This window comes from Lepisosteus oculatus, chromosome 5 (genome assembly GCF_040954835.1).
Source record: "Lepisosteus oculatus isolate fLepOcu1 chromosome 5, fLepOcu1.hap2, whole genome shotgun sequence".
NCBI classification, from domain to species: Eukaryota; Metazoa; Chordata; class Actinopteri; order Semionotiformes; family Lepisosteidae; genus Lepisosteus; species Lepisosteus oculatus.
The window spans coordinates 7,156,518-7,179,552 of NC_090700.1; the positions used below are offsets into that span (position 1 = coordinate 7,156,518).

Here is a 23,035-nt window from a genome sequence, read left to right on the forward strand (position 1 = left end):
GTGTGAACAATTGCAGTCTGAATCCTGACAAATAATTCTTTTCTGTGGCTAAGTCAAACTCATAAGTATGTAAATATGTTCGATGCAATCGCTTGTTTTCAAGGGATACTGATGGTACTATCAGTAGACTTAGAATTAATTAACTTGGTCTTTGAGGTATTGCATTTTCAAATCAATTTTGTCAGAATTTTAGATTCAAAGGAACCCTGACTGAACTAATAATTCAGCCTTTTGATGGTTATCTGTATGTACTGAGTACAGATTTTGAACAAGCCTCTCTTCTTTGTGTTTATTCCCTCCTGCTTTCAAGACCACTGAACTGCAAAACATACAGGCCTGAACTCAACCTAAATGGAAACAAAAATGCCGATAAAGCACTGAATAAATTCTAGCACTGGAACTTGTGATCCAGTTTTATACATTTTGATTTCTGTAGTGACTGCAGTCAATGGAAGGAAATGGTAATAATTTACAGATAATTACAACTGGCACAACTGGAATTGGAATACTGCAGGAAATTGAGTTAGTAATTGATTCATTGATTGATTAAGGGAAGGAAAGGTTGAAAATGAGGACTCACAAGAATGGCTAGAAGAAATTAAAGATATGTAAAACCATGTCCTTCACTTCCACAGACAGACAGTGTATCTCTTTTATCAAACCCACTTTATATGTACAGTATACACTGTATATGTCTGCAGTTACAAAACAACAATTTTGGGATTCATTTCTTTCTGCTAGACTTTTGTAATACTGCGATTTGTAATATTGAGGGTCGTCCAGAATTTGACAGCTACAGAACTAACCCAGAAAAACTCTCATTAACAGACCAGGAAGAGAATGTAGGCGGGGGGGGTGGGGGTGGGGTGAGGCTGTGCTGACAACGTACATGCCATGTAAGACACAAAAGAAAAGCTAAAACTAAAATAGAAAAGTGACCGTATCCAACTCAAAAGGTCATTGAGTAGAAGTGTACATATTATATTTTGAATTTCACAAGAAGCATGAAAATTAAATGGCTGCCAAACTGTGGTTAAATGGAATGGCAATTTTAGATTGAGTGTGCAAATACAAAACTTATGAAATAGAGGTTACGAAACATCAGCGCTAATACAATTATTTCTTTTTCTTATTCTGACACCCACCATCGTCTAGTGCTGCAGCTGCTTATCTCTTCCTTCCAATTCTTTTACAAGAATCCACGTTTGTTCTGCATTTCTAGAAAAAGGAAAACCTTTCTGGGTCCTTTTATTTTTGTGTGTTGTAAAGTTTATTATAATCTTAAAATCTTTTCAAGAGACTTGTTTGCTCAAGACTATAAGAGTGCAAATGCATAGGTTTTCCATTGGAGTCTACATAAGTAATACATTTATGCATAAACATACAGTATACTGTATTTAGGAACCTAATATACAGAAAGTGCCCATTTGTTTTACCAGAAGGTGTCCACTGAGATGTACAGTATAGTTACTTTGAATCATTGCAATTTGTGTTTGTAATATGCAATGCGAGGATCTTAATGTTTAATAGAAGCGAGAGGAGTTCCCTGTTCGAAGAGGAAAGAGAAAATCCGTTGTTTTGTTTTACTAAAAAAGGATGATACTGAGGAATGTTTATCGAAATGGCTGTGCCATCACTTGTGCAATTCCTTTTCAGAAAATAAATTGTATATTCTAAAAGGGAAATTGATTGCAAAAAGTTCCATTTATGTGGGGGGGGATAAGTAAATAATGAAAGTTACTTACCATGTAGTAGCAGTTCTCAGAAATGGGCACTTGTAAGCAGAGGCATGCTCTGAATTGTGACAAACATTAATTACAGCAGTCACTGAATATCTGCTTATTATTACTTTTAAGCTGCCGAATATTGCTAGTCTTAAAGAACTGTAACTACCTATTTCCCTGCATTTATTGTGGCTTTGGCCCAGCATCAACAAAAAGGCCCATTTCATGACATCCTTTTTTCAGAAACTGTGAGCACTTGGCTTGACGCTGACTTCTTTAGTCAGAAACCCCTGAACGTGTTTTGCTAGCATTTCATCATCAGTGTCTGCTGCAAAAGTATGAAGTACGTCTCAAGGCAGTCCACATTTCTTGGAAGGAGAGTGTGTTTCGCTTGCTCTATGGGTGTCTTGTTTCAAAACAATGAAGCCTGGAGCTAAGTTTGGGATTAAGCGCTGCTTCCTTTTAAGGCTGTTTGCGTCCGGGCAGATCTCCTTCTACGTAGAAGCCATTTCCTGACTTTTCCAAATTCCTCAGCACACTCAACCCTTTGTGAGTCAGGGATGCTGGGATGTTAGGCGATCGTTCTGACGATGTAATAATATCAGGCAGGCCTTTTCCCGGCTAAGACACGTCATTGGAACTTCCTTTCTGCCTTGGAAGTTTGATGTAATGCTTCCATTCAGAAAGACTCAAACTGTGCTGGTGCTGAAGGAGACAGAATATCATAAGAGTGGCACAGTGCCTACTTTTAAGAGCCAAGCAAGTGTCATGCTGTTTCATGTATCATTTCATGTAACACACTTATTGCTTATAAGACAAATATGCTAATAATAATGGCAACAATTTCCCTGTGTGGGAGAGAATTACATGTATTACCATATTTGATTACTCATAGGAATCATGACTTTGAATAGAAACAGAAAATTTAAGTCTTTACAGGTCACTGAATCATTAGATTCAGCACATTTTTGCAGTTTTACCAATCAGCTACAGTGAATGTATTTTTGGAATCACCTCTATTATGGTTTAATAAACCTCTATTATGTAATTTATTGGTCTTATTTGCCAGCTAATTCAGAACATATGAATTTCGCCTTTCACCTGCAAAAATGAAAAACACTGCATGACATTAAAACTGAAGTAGTTCTTTTGCATAAAAGGAGGTGGAAAGCCCCACTTTATCATTTTTTCCTTTTGTTGTCTCGTGTGTCTAACAGTGCAGACCACTATTGCACATTTGCTTGAACATTATTGATAAAAATGTCCTCCTAATTCTCCTGTGAAAAATGTCCCCAGTCGGGTGCCAGAGCTCAAAAATGAATCTTCAGATTGTTTGCCAAAAATACTTTCCAGGAATTATTTTTAGAGAAAAAATAACTATTGATGTGGGGCTTTTAAATGTTATTTCAGCTTTGAGATTGTTACCATGGCAGAAGCAGAGTGAGTATCTTTTAGAAAATAAGTAGCACGAGATAAACATGACAAAGAAGGAGTATTTGGGACAAATTTATAACAAAGTAATAAACAACTAATACAAAAATAAAAAATATTTTTTTTTACACAGAGATTTGCTATGATAGAAATTTCCCTGAGAACTATTAGGTGATGGATGTTTACTTTTTAAAACAGGCTGGTTATTTAGAACTTTACTCATTGCTGGTTGTATTCTCAGACAATTCTATTGTTGATTTGAAGGACACTGTGATACATTCAGATCACTCCTTGTCTGTACCAGTTTCTCCCTGGTTTTTCATTTTGTATTTTTGTTTACTTTGAGATGGCCTCTGGGTAAACAAGATCCTATCTTTTGCCAGATGTGAGGTTCCCTTCTGATAACTCTTGAGCTTTGAAACTGTCTGTAAAACAATGCCTGTGCAAACCCCAAACAGCCTATTATACACAAATCACATTTAAAGACCTGAAACTAAGCAGAAAAATGCATTACTTGAAAACAGCAAGGTTTTTCTCTTAAAGTCCTGCCAACCAACTCATATGCATTTCAGTCAAGACTTATTCAAGCTCCCAAGCAAGATTGCATTAATTATGGTCCTTCTATTCCCCAAACTCTCTTCCTTTCTCTGCCTCAGTCCACGGTGAAGAGGTGGTCTTGGCTTATTTGAAGAGCCAGTCTCCCACACTCAGGGGACTGACTAATCTATGGGACACCACACTAAGGTCTAGTGCATTTCCTGGCTCTATGCAATAACAGCCTCAGAAATTATCCTGAAATTATCTTCACCAAGGCCCACACTCACATTTCTCTAAGATGACAAAGTTAGCAACTGCCCTGAGAATCTTTGTGATCATAGTTCGATTTTAATAGTTAAAGCATGACAGAGCCAGAGTGGGGTATATGCTGTATATAAAGCCCTCGTGCTATAATGATTCAAACTGGACATGTTTTCTATGCCACAGGAAGCTTCATTGCTCACTACATTAACAATTGTGCTCTAAGGATATTTCTGTATACCGGTACATACTGCCAAAAGTCTGCATTTCTTTTCTGTCAAAGAGGCCTGGGACAATGAGATACTGCCACAGAGCTGTCATCAGGAGAGTCTGATATTCTAAAAATTGAATCACAATTGTGAGTAAAATACTGTAGGTGTCTTTCATTTGTGGTTTTTAGATTTTGTACCTCTATTGTCTGCCTACAGATACTTACTATGACATGAAAGGTGCACTCCACAATTGTGGAATTTTAAGTTGCTACATTTTGGAAAATACAATGATAGCCAAGAAAAGGCACCATTACATCACTTGATCCCACACTAATGATTAATATTTAAGCGTATTACTGCCTTTACATAATCAATGAATACATTTTTGCAAAGAGCTTTCTGAGTTGATGCTGGTTGAACCTTCTTGATTAAAATGTTAATTTTGATAACAGTTTTGATAACTGTCCCAAAAACAAAAACGTTGGGAACTGCTATACATGTATGTGTTCCACACATAACAGAAAATGGTTTCTGCAGGTTTGGTTTTCAAAATAGATACAGCAAAGTTTTGATTTTTTTCTGGAGTGCAGATGGGACTCCTGTGAGTCTCATAATACATTGAGATATATAGTCAATCCTACAACCTGGAGACAGAAGGTTACAATCCAGGCTTTGCCCTGGGAATTTCAATGGGACCTGTGTTTGCAGAGAAGCTGCAGTAGTTCCTGTCTGGCATGTCACCAGCAACTCCTATAATGGCAGACAACCCAAGTCTCCCAGACGTTCCAGGAGTCTCCCGGGAATCAGCATCTCCTCCCTGACTTCTGCAAGCGATCCATGATCTCCCGGAAATCGCCCCCCACTCTCAAATGGTGTTGTTGTCCGAAAAAACAATCAGTGAATTATTTCATTAATATAATACAACTTTGAGCCACCTGAGAGTCTGCTCAAATCTGCTGAACAAGCCGGATCACTGTACAACGAAAGTTTGCAGAGAATGTGAGATTATTCAATTGGACTGGTGAGTTTAGGTATCTATAGTATATTGCATATATATTATTGTATCTCTTAGGGAATTATTTAATTATATTGGGATTAATTATATATTAAACTGGGATTGTTTCCAAGGGACACCCCCCCCAGGTCTGCAAGTCTGTAATGTCTGTAATGGGCAACAAGTCTGCAGGAGGGAGGGGCAGTGTGAGAGCTAAGACAGTGGTCCAGATCCCTGATTTCCATTGCGGCTGGGAGCATAACATGGGATGACCCTCCTGGTACTTCCTAGTTTCAACAGAATCCAGGTTTGCTTTCTTACCGATTACCACAAGACTGTGTGGGAAGACGTTTCCTGTATGACAACTGGCTCGCCCTGACAGTGGCTGACGGACATGAGTAAACACATGGCTTTGATTGATATAGATAAGGGGATGGGTGCTCTTTCTCTCCTTTAAAAAAGACAGCTGGAACCCTGAAATATCAGTTGATTGCTTCCAGTTGCTACACCATTCCTCTGCACATGCTAGGAATATCTAAGGTCCTTCAATTCTGCTTCCAGACTTCCAGTTCTTTTACCTGGATAAGGAATTATTGTAATTACTGTCATTTATTTAATCTTAAACAAATGTATTTACATAGAAATTGTTGCAATAAATACTTTCATGTCTTATATGCATATTTATATACAGTATATATTTACTGTTAATCTTTTTAAACATTCATCTGTTTCTAAATACAGGAGCAGAGGACACTGGAGCCTAACCGCAGTTAATAGGGACAAGGCAGGATATACTCTGGACAGGATGTAATCCATTGCAGGAATCAAAAAAGGGGAGTAATCTTGACAGTATGTTTTTGGATTATGGGAAAGGATAACTTTGGTTGTCGGAAACTGGAGCACCTGAAGAAAACCCACATAGCCACAGAGAGAATATGCCATCTCCAAGCACCAAAAGCTGGAGTCAAACCAAGAACCCAAGAACCAGAGAACCAGGTGTCAGCAAGGCTAACTGGCAATCTACATACTGTAGCTCATAGGGCCACTGTACAACCCTCACTTAAAACATGAAGTATGAACTGTAGTTTTTTTGTGTTGAAAAACCTAAAGTACTGAACTGATAAGGAACACAAAGTCATCAACACAGTCTTGTGCATGGTTGCTACATATTGGACAAAAGAAACGAATCGAGACAAAAGCATATTAAAACCGAGCTGTGTGGTATTGCATGTGAAAAACCAGGTCCTCCTTAAAGACGATTTGGAGATACAAACTGAGTGATAGGCTGTGAACAGCAGTAATGTGCCCCGGTCACTCTCACTACATGTTTAGAAAAACAGGGCAGCAAGCTTGACCTTCAAAGTTCACTCCAAGAGACAAGGAAACGTGCTAATTTGACGTCAGAATGTAACTGACCAGCTAAGGTCTCGAGTAGTTAAATCGACAAATTTGCTTGCTTCTCAGGCTTCAGATAACTTGGCTAACCTCCTTGAATCAGCTCACTGGCAGTGGTGTTGACCGAATTTTCTTGATTATGAGGCACAGTCAGCTTAATGTGTATCATGTATCAGTGTACCAGAACGAGTCCCAGGAATGATTATGTCTGTTACTCCTGTGAACAACTTTATTCTTATTTCCAATTTGCTTTCTTATATATATTGAAATGCCCAATTTCTCTCAAGGATTCATGTGATGAAAGACTGAGAAGATGTTTTAGCATGGTAATAATCCTGGCTTCAGAGCTGGCACCTGGAGTTCAAATCCCTGTATTTAGATTTAGATTGGGCTTAGGGATGAGGTGACTTAACCAGCGGAAATTCAAGTCTGGTGAAAGTCAAGAAAAAAAAATAGGAACTGATAAGACAACAAAAGGTTCGTGCCATCTGTGTATGGGAGGCTGGACTAACTGTCATCAACCATCTTAGGATGTATCAAGCAGCCATTTTTAACTTGGCAAGTCATTACAACCAAAACACAATCTGTCAAAGACTGGCCACGATCTGGGACATCATGAGTCAGGATACCATGCCAAAATGAACATACTGTACTATCATGCTCCATTCTTGTGACCGGTTTCGGACTGCCAGTTCCATGGCATCAGAAATCCCAGGGTGCAACAGTTCAGGTGTGAGGAGGCAGCTAAGCAGTCATTGTTTGCCGATCAGATGACCACACAGGTGCCCAGAGCTCAGCAATGCTCATCGCCGGTACAGAACCAGGTAGTGTGAGCAACAGTGCAACTGGACTTGCAAGGAGTGGAATGATGCTTGGTGCCTAGAGATTAGCTATAAATGAGCAGACACATGAATCCCTCAAAACGGTTTCTGTAACCTGGTGCAAAGCATGTTTTGCAAATGTACAGTTTGTATTTCTTTCAACACTGGCAACACATGCTACTGGCCTGCATCATTCGCAGTGGACTCCATGCTGACCAACTTTGTTAATGACAAATGTTAATCAGAATAATGTATTTAACTCAACACAATCTCATGTCTGTTCAGTAAAGTCTGTCCAGAGTACCTGTTATAAAAAAGATTTTGTCACTCATAATTCTTGATTGCTACTGAATAAAAAATAAGAATAAGTTTCAGATATGGTGATAGTACTGAAGTAAACCTGTTCTGAGTAGTCATGCATGCACAGATCGGAAACACCTTTGTTATAAATCTTTTTTGTAAGACTGATGAATATGACAGCTTTAAAAAGCATCTTTGTCACTGCTTTTCATATTGGTAAAATGAGATGCATAAATTAATGTTCACACTTACAAACCCAGCCCACTTTCAGACGTGTAGTGAACTTAGAACCTTCTTGGTTAGAAAAGAAAGCTGCGCATGTCAAGACCAATGTGACCCTGCTTCTCGCTTTCTTTTTCTCAAAGTGGCATGTGTCCAGAGGACTTTGGATCACGTTTCTGTGGATATGATGTTGTGTCGCCGCAATTACTCACTCTAGCAGGCCACTGAGCTCAGTGAACTAATAAGTGAGATCCCATATCAAGTGACCTTGCGGTTAAGAGCTTCGCTCAGTCTGATTTTCATTAAAAGTGTCATGCATGTCAGTAGCCTTAAGAAACTGCTTTGTATCAAATTCCAGATTGCTCAAATGAGTGGTATTAGGAGAGGAGAAAGAACACAAGACACGATTGTCTAAAAGATCACAATAATTGTGTGTTTCTATTTGTTATTTTGGTTTGCTTTCTATTCTGGACTTGAAAGGAAACCTCTCATTTTAATATTGTTCTCTCGAGGACATTAATCGTGGTTTAATATCAGTCTCTCCTGTCCCTGCATTGACTGAAAAGTCAGATTTCACTTGATATTCTTCTCCAGTATAAGATTAATATCAATATCAACTACTTCCAGAACCTTCATGCATAAGTTCAGAAATGCATAAAAAACATTGAAATTGATTTCTGAACACTTCATATTCAAGACTTACAGTATGTTGCATAAATAAAACCTCTAGATTTGATGCTGGTTATTAAAAGAATTCTTGAACAAATTGTGTTTTTCAACGTGCTATATGAGCCAGAGTGTCATAATGACCATCTGGGTTCATTCCATCCCTCTGACTTTAGAGAATATTATTCTTGAAATCCAGGACTCCTGATTTAATCAATTATTTTTATCATTGGTACCCTCTGGTAAAGCAAAAGTAATTGCTTTAATATCTAGGAACATGTAATTGCACAGTTCTGCAATATGTACCACAGTGCCTAGTGCATAACAGTAATTGCAGATAAGAGAAAAAAAAGATTTGCTTCTCTCTATATACAGTAAGATATAACATAGTTCCTTTAAAAAGGTAATACAAAACCAGTGCTTACCACTGCATTGAAAGTGAAGCACACAGATGGTTCTACCACATTGTTACATTGTTGTTTTCTGCACTATTGCGTTCTGAGTCATTCTATTATTTTAACTAGTCTTTTTATTTTATTTATTATGTACTATAGCATATTCCTTCTTGTAAGCTTTTGAAATTGCCTTACGTTAGCCTTCTGTATGCTAAATAAGTGACAGACAGACACAATTATTATGAGAATAATTATTAGTGGTATCATTTTGCTGAAAAGTAGAGCCATCTGAATAGACGTCTAAGACTATTAAAACCGTCTAAAGCAGACACTACTTTGCATATGTAAAGTCAAGGTAAGCAGCCATTTACAGCTGTTTGACATTATGAGAGCTCATCAGTGAAGTATAACTCACTTTTACTACTGAAATGGGAGTACATATACTGTATGTCTTAGTCCAAAACTTAATCCATGAACAATGCCCCCAGCAAGGCATACAAAAAGATAATGAACAACAGTAAATAGTTATGTATTGAATGACAATGTACTTTCAGAAACTATGGGACTAGGAATACTCTGACTCTCTGTGGTGAGATTAGACATAGGTATGTTCTTTGATCTACACAGTAGTTTATACAGGTTAGTCAGTCTGTCAAGAATGTAACTTGATCTATGAAGTCTGTGAAACACAGCTCTATAAAAATTCGCAGCAGGCCTGAACTGGACTCCTGCAATGAGTCTTCATGCTATACAGTAGCATAAACTCCACATGCATTAATGTTTTCATGTCTGATGCTGTTGTTTTTCAGGATGCTAATCAGTTTTTCTTTTCTTGTTCATTTTTCCAAAATTAAGATATTAATATGGACAATCACCTTCACATATATGATGACCTGGACTATGATGACCCTCATTAAGGCCCCTTTTTTCAGAACATGACCACTTGATTTAGAATTTCTCCATTGATGAGGCAACCTGAATAAATAAGATGTTGGATTTTCATTACGGAGACTTCACTTCACACTTCAGAGAAATTGTGACAGAAGTGTCACTGCTCGTTAGGTTGACTTGGCCTGAGTTGGTTCAGTTGGCCAGCAAGAGCTGCCCCCTCCCAGATAAGCAGAACACAATTTCTTGACAGCTGTGTCTTATCAGCTTCTGTTGCCCCAGGGAGGTTCTGTAAACTCTTTTGAAGCTCTTATAGAAACAGTTTGTTTATTGTTATATCTGCATGCAACTTAGAAATAAACATAACATATTGTAATTGGTCTTTTTTTTGGAATAGGAAGCATAATTAAAATATTAAAACTGCAGCAGTGTGTGAACTGCAAAGGCAGACCTAGAGGCTTATTCCATGCTGAAAAGTAAAAAGATGTCGGCTGTGCAGCCTTCTTCATCTGAAGACGCTGTTCAGTAATTAAAATACATTCTTGGGAGTGGGAGCAAAGATACGAAACAAATGTTTCTGAGCACCTACAGGCCCACTAACATTGGGCTAAAATTGCGCGAATGTGCATCTTACAGCTGTTCAAGAAATGTGAACACTCCTGTGCTTGCAGCAAAATGATTCTCTAGATCTCTACTGGATTGTCACCTATCAGCCTTTTCTATTGTCAACAGCACCAGTTTCAGGAATCCCCCTGAAGACTAACTTAAACCACATGAAATGTGGTTGAACCTCAATCTGTCAAAAAGAGTAGCCTTTATCAGCTTAAAACAGGGGCCAAAGTGTTCATCACATATTTACAATTACATATTCAGTAGTATCACTGCTTATATAGACCATGATGCTGTTAATCTACAATATGTAATGTGTACAATATGTCATTTGTAACATATTCACTTTTGCCTTTACTTCGACCTTTAATTTACCATTTACTGTCTTTTTAGGACATGTTTTTCTATGTCCAGCTTTCTAATGTTGTTTGTCAGATTTTAGATGCTGGTTGTAGAGATGACCTGTAGATGACCTGTAGCTGACACAAGCAGAAGGGTGCTACAGCAGTCTTCTGCAGAACCTTTATCTCACTGTGTACTCAGTAATGCACACTGATTCACAAGTCATTGTGAGGGGTTTAATTAAATCTGAGGAATTTTAAAATTAAAAAAATATATATTAATTGATATGGGATAGAGAATGAACCTTTTGTGACTGTAAAAACACAGAAAACCAATCAAAGAGATTGCTTATATTGATTATAAAGCCGAAGTACAGTTCAAATTCGTACTTATTCTGTAAAGAAAGCCACTTCGCACTGCATTTCATATTCTGATTAAAACAGTTTCAGTGGACAGATTGCAACGCCTCTGCTCGCTTTCAACTTCTGACAAGTATGAACCTATATTACAGTCTGCAAGGAGCGAAGAAAGCATGAACTCTGTATTTTCGCCTCTTCGCTCGGTGTCTATGTTGCGCCTGTCCTCGGCTGGTAAAATTAACGCTGTACTATAACCTCGGGGTATTTATTTTGGGAAGCACGTGTTTTAATTCTACACAGACAACAACCCATTTGTTTCCACCAGCTGCATATAAAAAAAAAAATGCACGAAGCTGTGCATATCATTGAGGAAGGACGGCCTCCAAAACCCTTTTCAGCAACGTACAGTAATTTGATGCTCAACTTGCAAACAGAGGATTCGCCTCCACCCCTCCTCCTAGTGTGTTAGATGTATATTGGCCATAAGGCGGTTCTATCAAGGTCGTCACGGGGATCACTGTCCGATCTGGGGGTTTGATAGGTTGCTTCTCGGCGATCTCTTTAACCTGCCTCCCTCTGCGCTCCTCCTCCTCGCTGCGAGTACAGAGTAAGTGGGACGCTCGCTGTTGCTTTCAGTTGCCAAAGGATTTAAAAGCCTGCTGATTTCTGGCGGCCCGGCGTCAAAAACAGGGGAGAGGGGGGGGGGGAGAGAAATCTTCTGATTCAGAAAGGAAGGACTTGTCTTTGGGACTAATCATGGCACAATCATCCGGAGCGACTGAGAGATAAAACGCGCTCTCCGAGTTTCCCTGCTCGTTTGGTTTGGTTTGGTTTTTAATCGCTTTGGTGCTTTTTTTTTCCCCTCTTCTCCTGGTTTTTAAACATTTTTGTGAAGAGGGAACACGCACCAGTACAGCTGAGCAACCCTACGTTGACATTCGCTCCTGCTCGGACAGTTTCCTTGTTTTTGCCGCAGTAAGTCTGGATTTACAAGATATCTTTTGGGGGAAATGTTCCCTTTGCATTGTTAACCCGGGATCTGTGAAGCAAAGCACTTAAGAGGAAACGGTAGCTTGATCCCCGTTGAAGTTTAATTAGGAAACGCTTTCGTTTTTTTTTTCCTCCCATGTGTACAAGTAGTTTACTCCCAACCCAGGGAAGCATAACCACTAAACACGGCCACACAATGTTGGGAGCGCAGGATTTTTTTTTTTCTGTTTATGCCGAGAATTGCAAGTAGATGGTTGCATTCGTTTCTCGTAAGTAGTAAATAACATCCGATTTGTATTGAGAATCAGGATGTGGATTCGCACCTAAGAAGTTGAGGCATGTCGGCTTTCGTTTGCTTAGTGGAAGTAAAAAAGCAGCAACAGGATCTACTGGTGGCGATCCAACTAGATGATGGGCAGCGTGATGCAGGGATGTGTTTTTTAGATGCGTTGTAGGTGGCAAGTGACATTCGAGCAGTTCATGTCTGGTTCTTTGCGAGTGATCTTGTTATTGTCCGGGTTTGTCGCATGTGTATCCGGCGATCAGCTGAAGGGGGCTTCTTTGTATTTGAAGTGTATAGAAAATGGCAACTGCGCTCAGTGGACGAAACCCTGGTGGTCGCGGACCTCACCCCCGGAAAGGCCGGATTCTGGGCTTCATCGAGTCCATCCAGGACGCCGTGGGACCGCCGAAGCAGGCTGCCGCCGACCGCCGAACAGTGGAGAAGACGTGGAAACTTATGGACAAAGTGGTGAGTGTCCCCCCAAATCCTGATCTCTTCGCCGGCGGAGTCGGGGCGATTGAGAATCGGCTTAAGGGGTTCAGCGGGGCTGTGATCGCGTCCTTCCCACGTCCAGTAAACGGCGTTTGAACCTTCATCGTGACGCCACGGCCGGAGCTTTTCCATCCGCGTTCCGGCTCCGGCAGTAGGAACAGTTTTGTAATGTTTTTTTTTCTCTCTCTCTCTCATGTCTGTGGACAGATACGAACCAAAACAATTCAGTAACGTCGATTCAAGTAAACCGTAGGCTGCCTAGTGACATTTTCTTTAAATTCCGGTAATGACTTTTTTTTAATTGGCTTTTAATCACTCTAAAAATGATTCCAATGGACGGAAGGAGAGGGTAGTGAAGTATCTCGGGCGAAACCAGAACAGCACTCTGAGCTCAATGTGTACTGTAGGTGAGGTTATTTTTTAAGACAATACAGTTCTGCTTCATTACTCCGCTGTTCACACTTGATTCGTTTCGCACTCGCAGGACTGCTATTTATATTTTGCGGGTGAACTCGAGCAGGGTTGTAGCTGTAATTTGTTGGGAGATGTGTTACTATTTAAAATACTGTACACAGTAGCACACTGGACCATCATCTTCAGTACGTTCTTGAATAATTTGCTCACATGGCTGTCTGTGATTAACCAGTTCCTTGCGTATTTTAATAAGAAAGTTTCTGACAGTTTTCCAGTCTGTGGGGGAAAGTATAATACTGCATGTGTCCCCAGTTTCGTTCTGCTCTCTAGTGACATTGTGGAAGGCGGTAGCAACAAAGAAATTGGTAACCATTGCTGTAACATTCAAGGAGTGTTATACAGAACTGGGTAGTATATGTCGTTACAGACATTGCATTTCATGATAGTGAACGTTGCCATGATGGTATCTTTTCCCCACAGAGTACTGTACTAATCTCACATACTGGGGGGGGGGGGGGGGGGGAGACGTATTTATAGAAGTTTAAACGTCTTAACTGCTTCATCCAGCACAGGATTGTACAGGCGTCATCTAATGCAACCTATCCCAACAAGCAACAGGCACAAGGCGTGATACACCCTGGATGGGACATGAGTCCTATCACAGGGCAGACAATCCACTCTTAACGGGACCGAAGTCTCCAGAAGCAATTAACCTCCCAGTATGTCCTTGGACTGTGGGATGAGATCGGAGCACCTGGAGGAAACCTATGCGAACCAGAGGAGAACATGCGAACTCCACACAGACAGAAACTCAGCTTTGGAATCAAACCCAGGGCCTCAGCGCTGCAAGGCAACAGTGTGGCCCCTCTAGGCCAGATACTGCACTTAAGACCAGTTTTACCTTAAAACGCATTTCCTGCCACATCCAATAAGGACACTGTTTAGCAGAGAGCCTGTAGTACAGTGAAATTCTGTTCTTAAAGGAAAGACCACTTTCATTGTGTTCCCTTGAAATGTGTCCCCAGGTGAGACTATGCCAAAATCCACGACTGCAGCTGAAAAACAGCCCTCCTTACATCCTGGATATCCTGCCTGATACCTACCAACACCTTCGGCTAATACTGTGCAAATATGAGGAGTCTCAGAGACTGACGCAGCTGAGCGAGAACGAGTATTTTAAAATATACATCGACAGCCTGATAAAGAAATCCAAAAGAGCAATCCGCCTCTTTAAGGAAGGCAAGGAGAGGATGTACGAGGAGCAGTCACAAGACAGGTAGGAAACGAGAACCTTACGTGTGTTATCAGTTTGACATTTCCAGCTTTTATTTATTTATTTTTATTGGTTTTCAAGGTTTTGTCAGGTGTTTTATTAGGGTGCTCGTCACTGTACTTATTAAACATGGGGCTTTAATGGTCACACACCTCCACCACCTTCGATCTTTGCATACAATTTCAATCTGATGTCGTAAAAGCAGTCACCTTGGGGAAAAAATGTACTTGGGATTACTGCTGAACGGATACACACAAGGGAATATGATTTTTCTAACTCGGATTGCGTGAACTAATTTCTAAATATCTTTAGAAAGGAAACTGAAAATGTATTGAAGTAGACGATAAATCGGGGAAGTGTCCCAAGTGTGCATTATTAACCTTCGGTCGATAGCACACTGCACACTGATTTTGGCACATGTTAGAGCTGTTTAGTTGTTAGGGATGTAAACTGATGTTTCAAGTGGCTGTGTAAATATAAGGTGTCATGGTACAGCTGAGAATAGACTGTTGTGAACTACTGAGAAGAACCAGAAAGTTTTATAAAGTGTTTTTAAAATAAAAACGTCTTCCTCTTTCCCTAAACTGGACTGCGTTCGCAGTAAGGTACAGCCCTGTTTTGGCGAAGATGTTTGCTGTCCACTGACACACAGTGATGGGTTCTTGCAGGTGCTTGTCATGTTAGTATCGACGTTGTTGTCTCAGCTACCTGTTTTTTTTATCTCAGTTGTGTTTGTGAGAGTGGGTCAGGGGAACTTCAGCCACTGGCTTTTCTGGACTTGTTTCTGGCCCTCTTTTTTTTTTAGTTCTTCATCTGAGCCTCTGCTGATTACATCTGAAAAGCACGTCTGTGGCGGGGTCCTCTCTGCAGTTCAAACCCAACAGATCTTCACCCGCAGCAGAAGACGAGCTTAGTCTGTCTTTGATTCTCTCCTCTAACTCGTGGAGACAGTCCTTACAATAAGGCTGTTAATACAGGCCTTTTTGTTCTGTTTTTCCTTCACAAAATTGATTCTGAGTGCCCACACTAGCTGTGAAGGGTCACCTGGAATACATCCGAGAGAAGTCTTAACTCTTGGAACACTAGGAGGAAGGAAGGCGCGAAGTGTCTGTCTCCAGGGTCTTTAAGAAATCTTCTTCTCTGCATCACCCGGGTCTTGACCTTCTGTAGGGTTGAGATTCTGGTACAGTATATGGAGCTGATTAAGATAATAGCCCTCATTTAAATGTGCAATGTCCCCGTTGGAGCTCTTTAACAAGCTCCAGATGTGTCCTTTTCTTTTCTGCCGCTCGTTTCGGCTTTATTATTTTTTGCTGGAATGTAAAACACACAAAAAGAAATGGTTGAGGAGAAATGTACATTTCTGAGCTCGCGGAAACACATGTAAACATTTTTACAAATGGAGGAACAGTCTTCTCATCTGGTCTGTGCCCTGAACACCGTATCTACACATACCTTTGTAGAATAATTTTGCAGACTGTTCTCTGCTACTGAATAGCTTGACTTTACACTGTTATGGTCCATTTTTTAGTTCTGTTTTGGACATTTGATTGTATTCCCTTTAAAACGTGAATTAATCTGAGATTTCTGTAGGGAGGATTGTTCTTCTTGCTCAGGATTATTCAGTTGAGGGGAAGTCATTAATGTGTTTTGAGGGTAGTGAGGGACAGTGCAATGGATATTTCATGAGTAGGAGGCTCATACCGTACTTTTGTATCTATAAACTAAAGACAATGACAAAAGTTTTAAATCGCACAAGCAGATGGAACTGGTGAAGAACACAAGTGCGTTGGTCATTTACTGAAGAGTGAGGAGCACGACGTTGTGCAAGATGTAGAGCACAGTTAAGTAAAATAATTCAGCTATTGCCTGCTCCTACATACTGATTCTAAACAAACTGTGAAATGAATTGACTTCCTATTTCTTTAAGCAAATAAGAATTTAAAGTCATATTTCCTCAATTGAAAAAGTCCCCAGGGGTTGTATTTGAATTAAATTTGAATAGTTGTGGAAAAGCTTTGATAGCAGCTTCCAATGTCTGGAAAAATATCTAGAGCTGTATGCTTTTTGCGGTGGGTGATGTGTGCACCAGGAAGAAATGTAAATGTTTGCATGTTAAGGGGAATGCGGGTGATTGTAAGTTTGGGATGTGGGGGCATAAAAATAGCTGCCCTGTTTGTTGTCACATGGGCTGCGACTTTAAAGCAAGCATTGTTTTGGTGAACTATCTTGATCTTAAATGACTTTTTCTTTTCGGGGGTGGGGGGAGTCGAGCGTGGCCAAACAATTAAGATGCGCTCCTCCGTGCCCAAGCCACCAAGTAAACCAGCAGCATTGCAAAAATGAGATATTTTTGTGCTCTGCTCTCCCCCTTTCCTAACACCCTCGAAATACTCCTGGAGTCTTGTTGTAACTGAGTTTCTAGAACAGTGTTACTCACTGCTCTGTACCAGGGACCAGCTCCCTGTGGTTCTTGGGCTAAATGACAGGCCAGAGCAAGAATAGAGTTTGGTTGGCAGTGCAAGGGCTACGACAGGGACGGGTCAGCATTGGTCCTGGGACCAGTGACGGCCTGTGGACTGGGGCTTGAGGAACATTCAGAGTCGTTAAGCATAAAGTCCGTTTTGGGGGGGGAATTCGATGGGACTGCCTTCGTGTTTAACTTGCTTTGTTGTTCCAAGCTGTGATATCAAAGACTACTTTGCCTACGTCTATATGTACACATCCCCTCCTAGTCACGCACTGCAAGCTGTGTTCATGGGGCTTGAATTAGAAGCATGTGCCTCATGATAGCGTTTTAATGGTGTTTATATTTTTCTATTTCTGGGTGCGGAAAAGCTTTTCCAGTCATGACAAACCAAGAAATACATATTTTTAGGAAACCGGGACTAAGAGAATGATATGCTATGGTTTTTCAAATATGATATAAGACGTGTGATTTGGTCAAAGGATTTTGTTCTTCTTTAAATGTTTTTGCTCTGAAGACCTTTCAAACAATGAGAGCTGTCTTCTTTGAGATGGAGATTCACTGGTCATTTGTAAATGATAATTTGTTTTTAGCTGGCTTAAATAAAGGATTAATAGCTGTCTTAAATAGCAGGATTAAATAAAGGATTTATTATTACTGCTGCTGTAACAATATCATACATTCTCGGTTTCCTGCTGTTCCTTTTTCAAATGTTTTCTCGAATGCATCCCATGGTGTAGGATCTTATAACCTGAGGAGCTGTTATTAGCTCTTATTTGTGATGCTGTTTATAAAGGATCATTTCTATATCTGCACGTCTCCTCCAGCATGTAGATTTTTTTCCCCTGTCGTACTTGGTTACCTCGAATCACACACTCCCATTGAACAAGATTAAAGTGGTTCTATTAATTTCACTAAAGATAAGTGGAAATAAGAAATGATAAAGAGGTTTCACTATAAACAGCAGCCTCCGTACAGTTTGTTGATCAGCTGTTTTGACTCGAATTGTAAATTGTAAATCCACCAGAAGATTAACGGGAAGGTGTTAGCCCCATCTCTCTAAAATTTAAAAAAGGTGTGCTGGGACTTCTGTGTAGAGGAATAGAAGTATTCCCAGGTTTGGCTGCCATCTTAATTAATCATAACTAAGCCTAATTAAGCAAACCACAAAGGTCTTGGAGCCTTTACTGATTCCTCTGACTTTTAAACCTGGATTGGACATAAAACTTAGTCCAGCATAATCTCACAATTGGCTTTGCTTTTTGTTCCGTTTTTTTTTTCAGAAATAAGAGCTTTTTATATTCCTCGTCAGAGAGCTCATCAGATAATGCATTTTTGCAGATGACGACATTTGGAAAAAGTAGGTTAGAAATGAATATGAAACGTAGTTTGAAGTGGCAGCCAAGTTCAGATTCTTTGGTAGCTGAGAGGAGCTTGATCTTAATATCCGATAAGCGTGGTTCCCAGGAAAGAAAAAGAGGGAGGGAAGGACTGAGAAATCGACATATTTACTACGAAAGTGTTTGCCCTCAATAAAAATAATGGAACGTCTTTGCTCATATTAAGCCATCTGATTGCATCATGGTGATTATGCTTACTGTGTCACCTTATTCCATTTGATAATTAATCTCAAGGATAGCCGGGTTATGTACATTTTTTACTCAAGTGCTTTAAAGGCATTACCATCAATTAGTATTGACGTGAACAGCGGATATAAAGGAAGCTTGAGACAAGGAGACTAACAGACAGGATGACCACAATGAGCGCAGATTGAGCAGTGTGGGCTGGAGGGGGAGCGAGTGAGAGAGCGAGTGTGTGTGTGTGTTTGGGTGGGTGGCTGCCTGCCTGGCTGGGAGAAGACTTTTTTTTCTGTCTCTCTTCGGCTCGTATTTGCCCTCATAAAAGCAGTGCCTTGCAGAAAGTGGCCATTATTGACGCGTGTTCATTGCGGTGGGCCGATGCAATAATACCAAGAAGGAAGATTTCGTATGAGTAGGTTTGCTTGTGTGAATATATATATAGGCTTGCGGTATTTTCTGTAAAACAGTACAGCACTATACTTTGTACCAGTACAATGTAGTTTCAGGTGAAATAAGACCCAATACTGCTCTGAAAGTGGGATCATAGCAACAGAAGCAAATTTAAGTTACAGAGGATGCGGTATCATTTGCCATGCTTCAGAAGGCCTGTAGTGGCCTGGATAAGGTGGTGTTTTTGATCTTCTGCTTTCATCCCAGCAAGAATCCCTTCATCCATAATTTACTGCCCCTCCCCCTCCACCACTCAATCCATATATACCGAAAAAACAAAGGCGCACCTCTTTGTAGTTTCTCTCCTTTGACTTTGTTTCCGCTCTTCAGATGAGGGATAAAGACAAAGGCCGCCTGTTGCGCGACGGTGGGGGAGGGGGGCCCGAGTGGCACAGGTGAGCACATGTCAGAGTAGGCCCGGTAAACAGCAGCCCTCCTGCTGCAGGATCGCTGGTGGGAACATTCGCTGTCTTCCTGTGCTGGGCCTGTCCCAGCCTCGTTACTCTCCTTCTCAAACTGAGTCAGTTACAGCATGTACCAGGCCATAATTCCAGGACTTTCTTTTTTTTTAAATGTATTCCTCATCCTAAAATGAAAAGCAGGCGAAAGAACAAATTGTTAATGCTGAGAGCCTAGTGTAAACAAAACCTGCTTTACATTTACAGGTACTAGATAAAAGGCAACATTGAGCTGCTTATCTTTAATTTTCAGAGCAGGATATAACTGGTCTTGTTTGTTTCTGAGTGACGAAATGACTTACTTTTAAAAGGTTGTTTTGCACCCTCCTGAGATTAGCCGCCAAAAATGTTATTAAGCCATTTCTGAAATGTATTTATTTTTTTAAGTTTTATTGACAGACGACAGTTATGTTTTACAGAAGCTGTGTGGCAGGTGGTAGTCTGTGCAAAAGGAGTAAATAAGCAGTTAAACAGTTTGAAATGTGTGTGTTCAGCAGTAGGCTGTCTAGTATTTTAAATGCGTTTAGCTTCACGCACTGCATTGTGCTCTCTGACTTCTCCTCTGCAGTTCTTATTTCTGTTGTACAGATTAATGAAGATGATAAAATTTAGAAGATAAAGCATTCCTGAGATACCAACAAAACAGTTACCCATTCAAATGTTCATTTTTCAGTCTGTATTTTTGCACAGGCAGTTTAAACGGCATTTATCTCTTTCGTTGCTGCAATGGGAGTTCCATCTCAACCACAGTAACACCTGTGTCTTCCTAATGTGCTGCTATCTTTTTTTTTTAAAGCTGTACAGCACAAACTAGAAAAATGTTTAGACCACATAAAAAATACCGAAATAACTGTCAAACTATATTTTTGTAATTCTTTGCTAAATTGCTGAAAGCTGTAAGGGTAACTTTTATTTTTAAGAATTGCTTTTGACTCTAAATAGAACCTCAAAGTAATTTTGGTCAGCGTTCACCAAATAGAAAGTGCATTGCTTTAGAATCTTGTGTTCTATTTATATATTAATGTTAACAGAGCGGTTTCTTCCAGCTGACTTTGAGGATTTATCGTGTTGGTTCTTCCTTTCCCTTCATTAAGGGTTGCCTCACATCAATAAAGCAATGATTTGAACTGCTGGTCAGCTGGAGACTGGTAATGTTATATTGTGTTTTTGCAGTTTCCCCTCCTGAGTTTGGAGGGGATTTTGCATAACAAGTACAGGCTGCTGGGGAGAGTTTCTGAATAAATCTCTAAAATGATCCAATAAGACAAAGTAGGTTGTTATAAAAAATAAATACATCTGCTTGTCTTTGCAGTTCAGTTTGAAGCTTAAGAGAGGGAGACAACTTCCATGTGTTTGTGCTCTGCGAGTTGGGTGACTTGGAGAAGAGAGATTTGTGGGTACTGCATTGTGTGAAATGTATTTCTTCAACAAAAGCAACCCGCCTTCTTCTATCTGCAGGCTTTCAGGATGTGGATCAGTGTCTGCTGTCAATTTTGAATGAAGAACAGATGACAAAGTCTTGCCTTTTAAAGTTCGCATTATGCTGAAGTCGGCAAATGCTTTCAAGTAGGGACCTATTTCCCTTTAGTTTAATAGGTTTAGGCTCGATTGTGTCATTTTTTAAAAGCCTGTTGACCTGTTGCAGCACATAGGGGGATTTTGAGTAATTACAATAATTACTGTAGGTCTTTATTTCAATATAATCCCAGCATTTTGTTTAACCATACAAGCCCTGTGATTTTCCTGTCTTCGGTCTGAATAGGGGTGTCCTCCAGACATTCCTGACAGAACAGCTTTTTCCTTTTGTGCTTTATTAGCTGGGCTGCTGGAAAAAACTGGTCCTTGTTGAAATTATTTGCTGACAAAAACCTCCAAAGTAATTACACCTTTTCTAGTGGATGAAAGGGCTGTATGAGTATCAAAGGGCTACAGGGTAGTTTCTCACTTGGGTCTTGCTGTCTGGTTGTCAAATGGGATGCCATGACATTGCAGAGACCCCCGCCTAGCCTACTTCTAGCCTTTTACTCCCCGCACTGCATAGATAGGAATAGTGTTAAACTGTGAGAAAAACTATTTTGGTACCTGTTAATTACAATCAATTTGCTGCAAAGAAAAGCTGCCACACTTTTGAGTTCTGTTTAATTCTTCAAGCTTCGCTTTGATTAGTGACAATCCAAACCTTAAGCTACTGAGACATTGTCTTTAAAGGAACCCTGCACAAGATGATGCAAAATGGGGCCCTTTTTCTTCCTCGGTATTGCCTTCCATCCATAACCCTTGTTTGCAGGCTAACTTCAACTTTTAAAATGGCTCAGTGTTATTCACTCTACTAAAGACTGGTAAATAACATACTTTTAACATGCTAAAAAAGATCCCTGTTCAGCTTGAACCGTTGATAAGTTATCACTGGGTTTTGTTAAAAAAACGCACAGCAGGCAATAGATAATTAGTACACAGCAATGTGCTTTTAATTACTCTGCAGTGTTAGTCTGTACTACAAAGTACATTTGTAGTTTTTCTTGAAATTACTACATGCTGTAATTAGTACTGTACCTGTGTAAACCTGGCGGCCCTGCACTTTAAGTTTCTCTAGAAGTACTTTAGAGCCCTCTCGTTAGTGCTCAGCTTGTAAAAAGGCTTCATAAAAAGTGAACTGGAGACTGTAAAATTGAGTATTTTTGTAAGTGTTCTAAAACTGTATAGTCCATTTTCTATCCGGTGGAATGTGATGAGGTGATGACGTATAGGAAAATCCAAGTACTCAACTTTTAATTCTATGATTAAAACCACATAAGAGAAAGCGGGGACCGAATTTATGGTACCATGATTAATGACCTCAAGAAAGACCGAAAAAAACACAGTACTGCCTCTCACTTTAGGGAATCACTCGATATGTTGTAATTTCATTAAAGATCAGGAACATAAGGCCCCCAGATTGGATGAATTAATTTCTCTGATCTAGGGATAGCTCAGAGAATGCTGCGGGAATAATTCCCTCTTGTTCTTTGGCAGTGTTGTTTTTCATTCCAGCGTCAGAATTTATAGGAAGAAGAAGGGGAAGAAAAAAAAAAGCAACATCCTGTTCATATGTTTCCTTTTTGCGACCATCCTCTTTAATTATCACCTCAGGAAGGCTGGGCTCTCTAATGCTTTTCAGACCTCTCGCTCTCAAAGGAGTGGGGCGTTCTGTGCTCCATCTGAGCACCCGGTTCCTTGAATGCAGTTTCCATTAGCACCCCCCCTCCCACCCCTTCTGCCCTTCAGTCCCTTCTCCCCTCCCCTTCCTCCATGGTTGTCTGCTGGTGTTGATGGCTATCTGAAAGGGGTTTGTCAGAACGCACATAAACACTGCCGCCTCAGAGCTTCCAGACAGCTGATTGCACATTAGAAATGCAGACTATAAAACAAGTTGTTTTAACTGCATATAACTTCTGGCACTCTCTTTGTCCGTCTCTCTTAACATTTACTTCTC

The 23,035-nt window shown here is 40.1% G+C and overlaps 1 protein-coding gene across 2 annotated transcripts in view; it reads left to right on the forward strand.

Moving 5' to 3' along the window:
• The first annotated feature begins 11,535 nt into the window (after positions 1-11,535).
• cblb (Cbl proto-oncogene B, E3 ubiquitin protein ligase) overlaps positions 11,536-23,035 on the forward strand; it is a 75,265-nt gene continuing 63,765 nt past the window's right edge. For both annotated transcript variants that reach the window (XM_006628055.3, XM_069190001.1), the window contains exons 1-3: positions 11,536-12,131; positions 12,720-12,897; positions 14,361-14,611. In XM_006628055.3, coding sequence (XP_006628118.2) covers positions 12,730-12,897; positions 14,361-14,611 — 419 coding nt within the window. In that variant the 5' untranslated portion in view covers positions 11,536-12,131; positions 12,720-12,729. The remainder of the gene's footprint in view (positions 12,132-12,719; positions 12,898-14,360; positions 14,612-23,035) is intronic.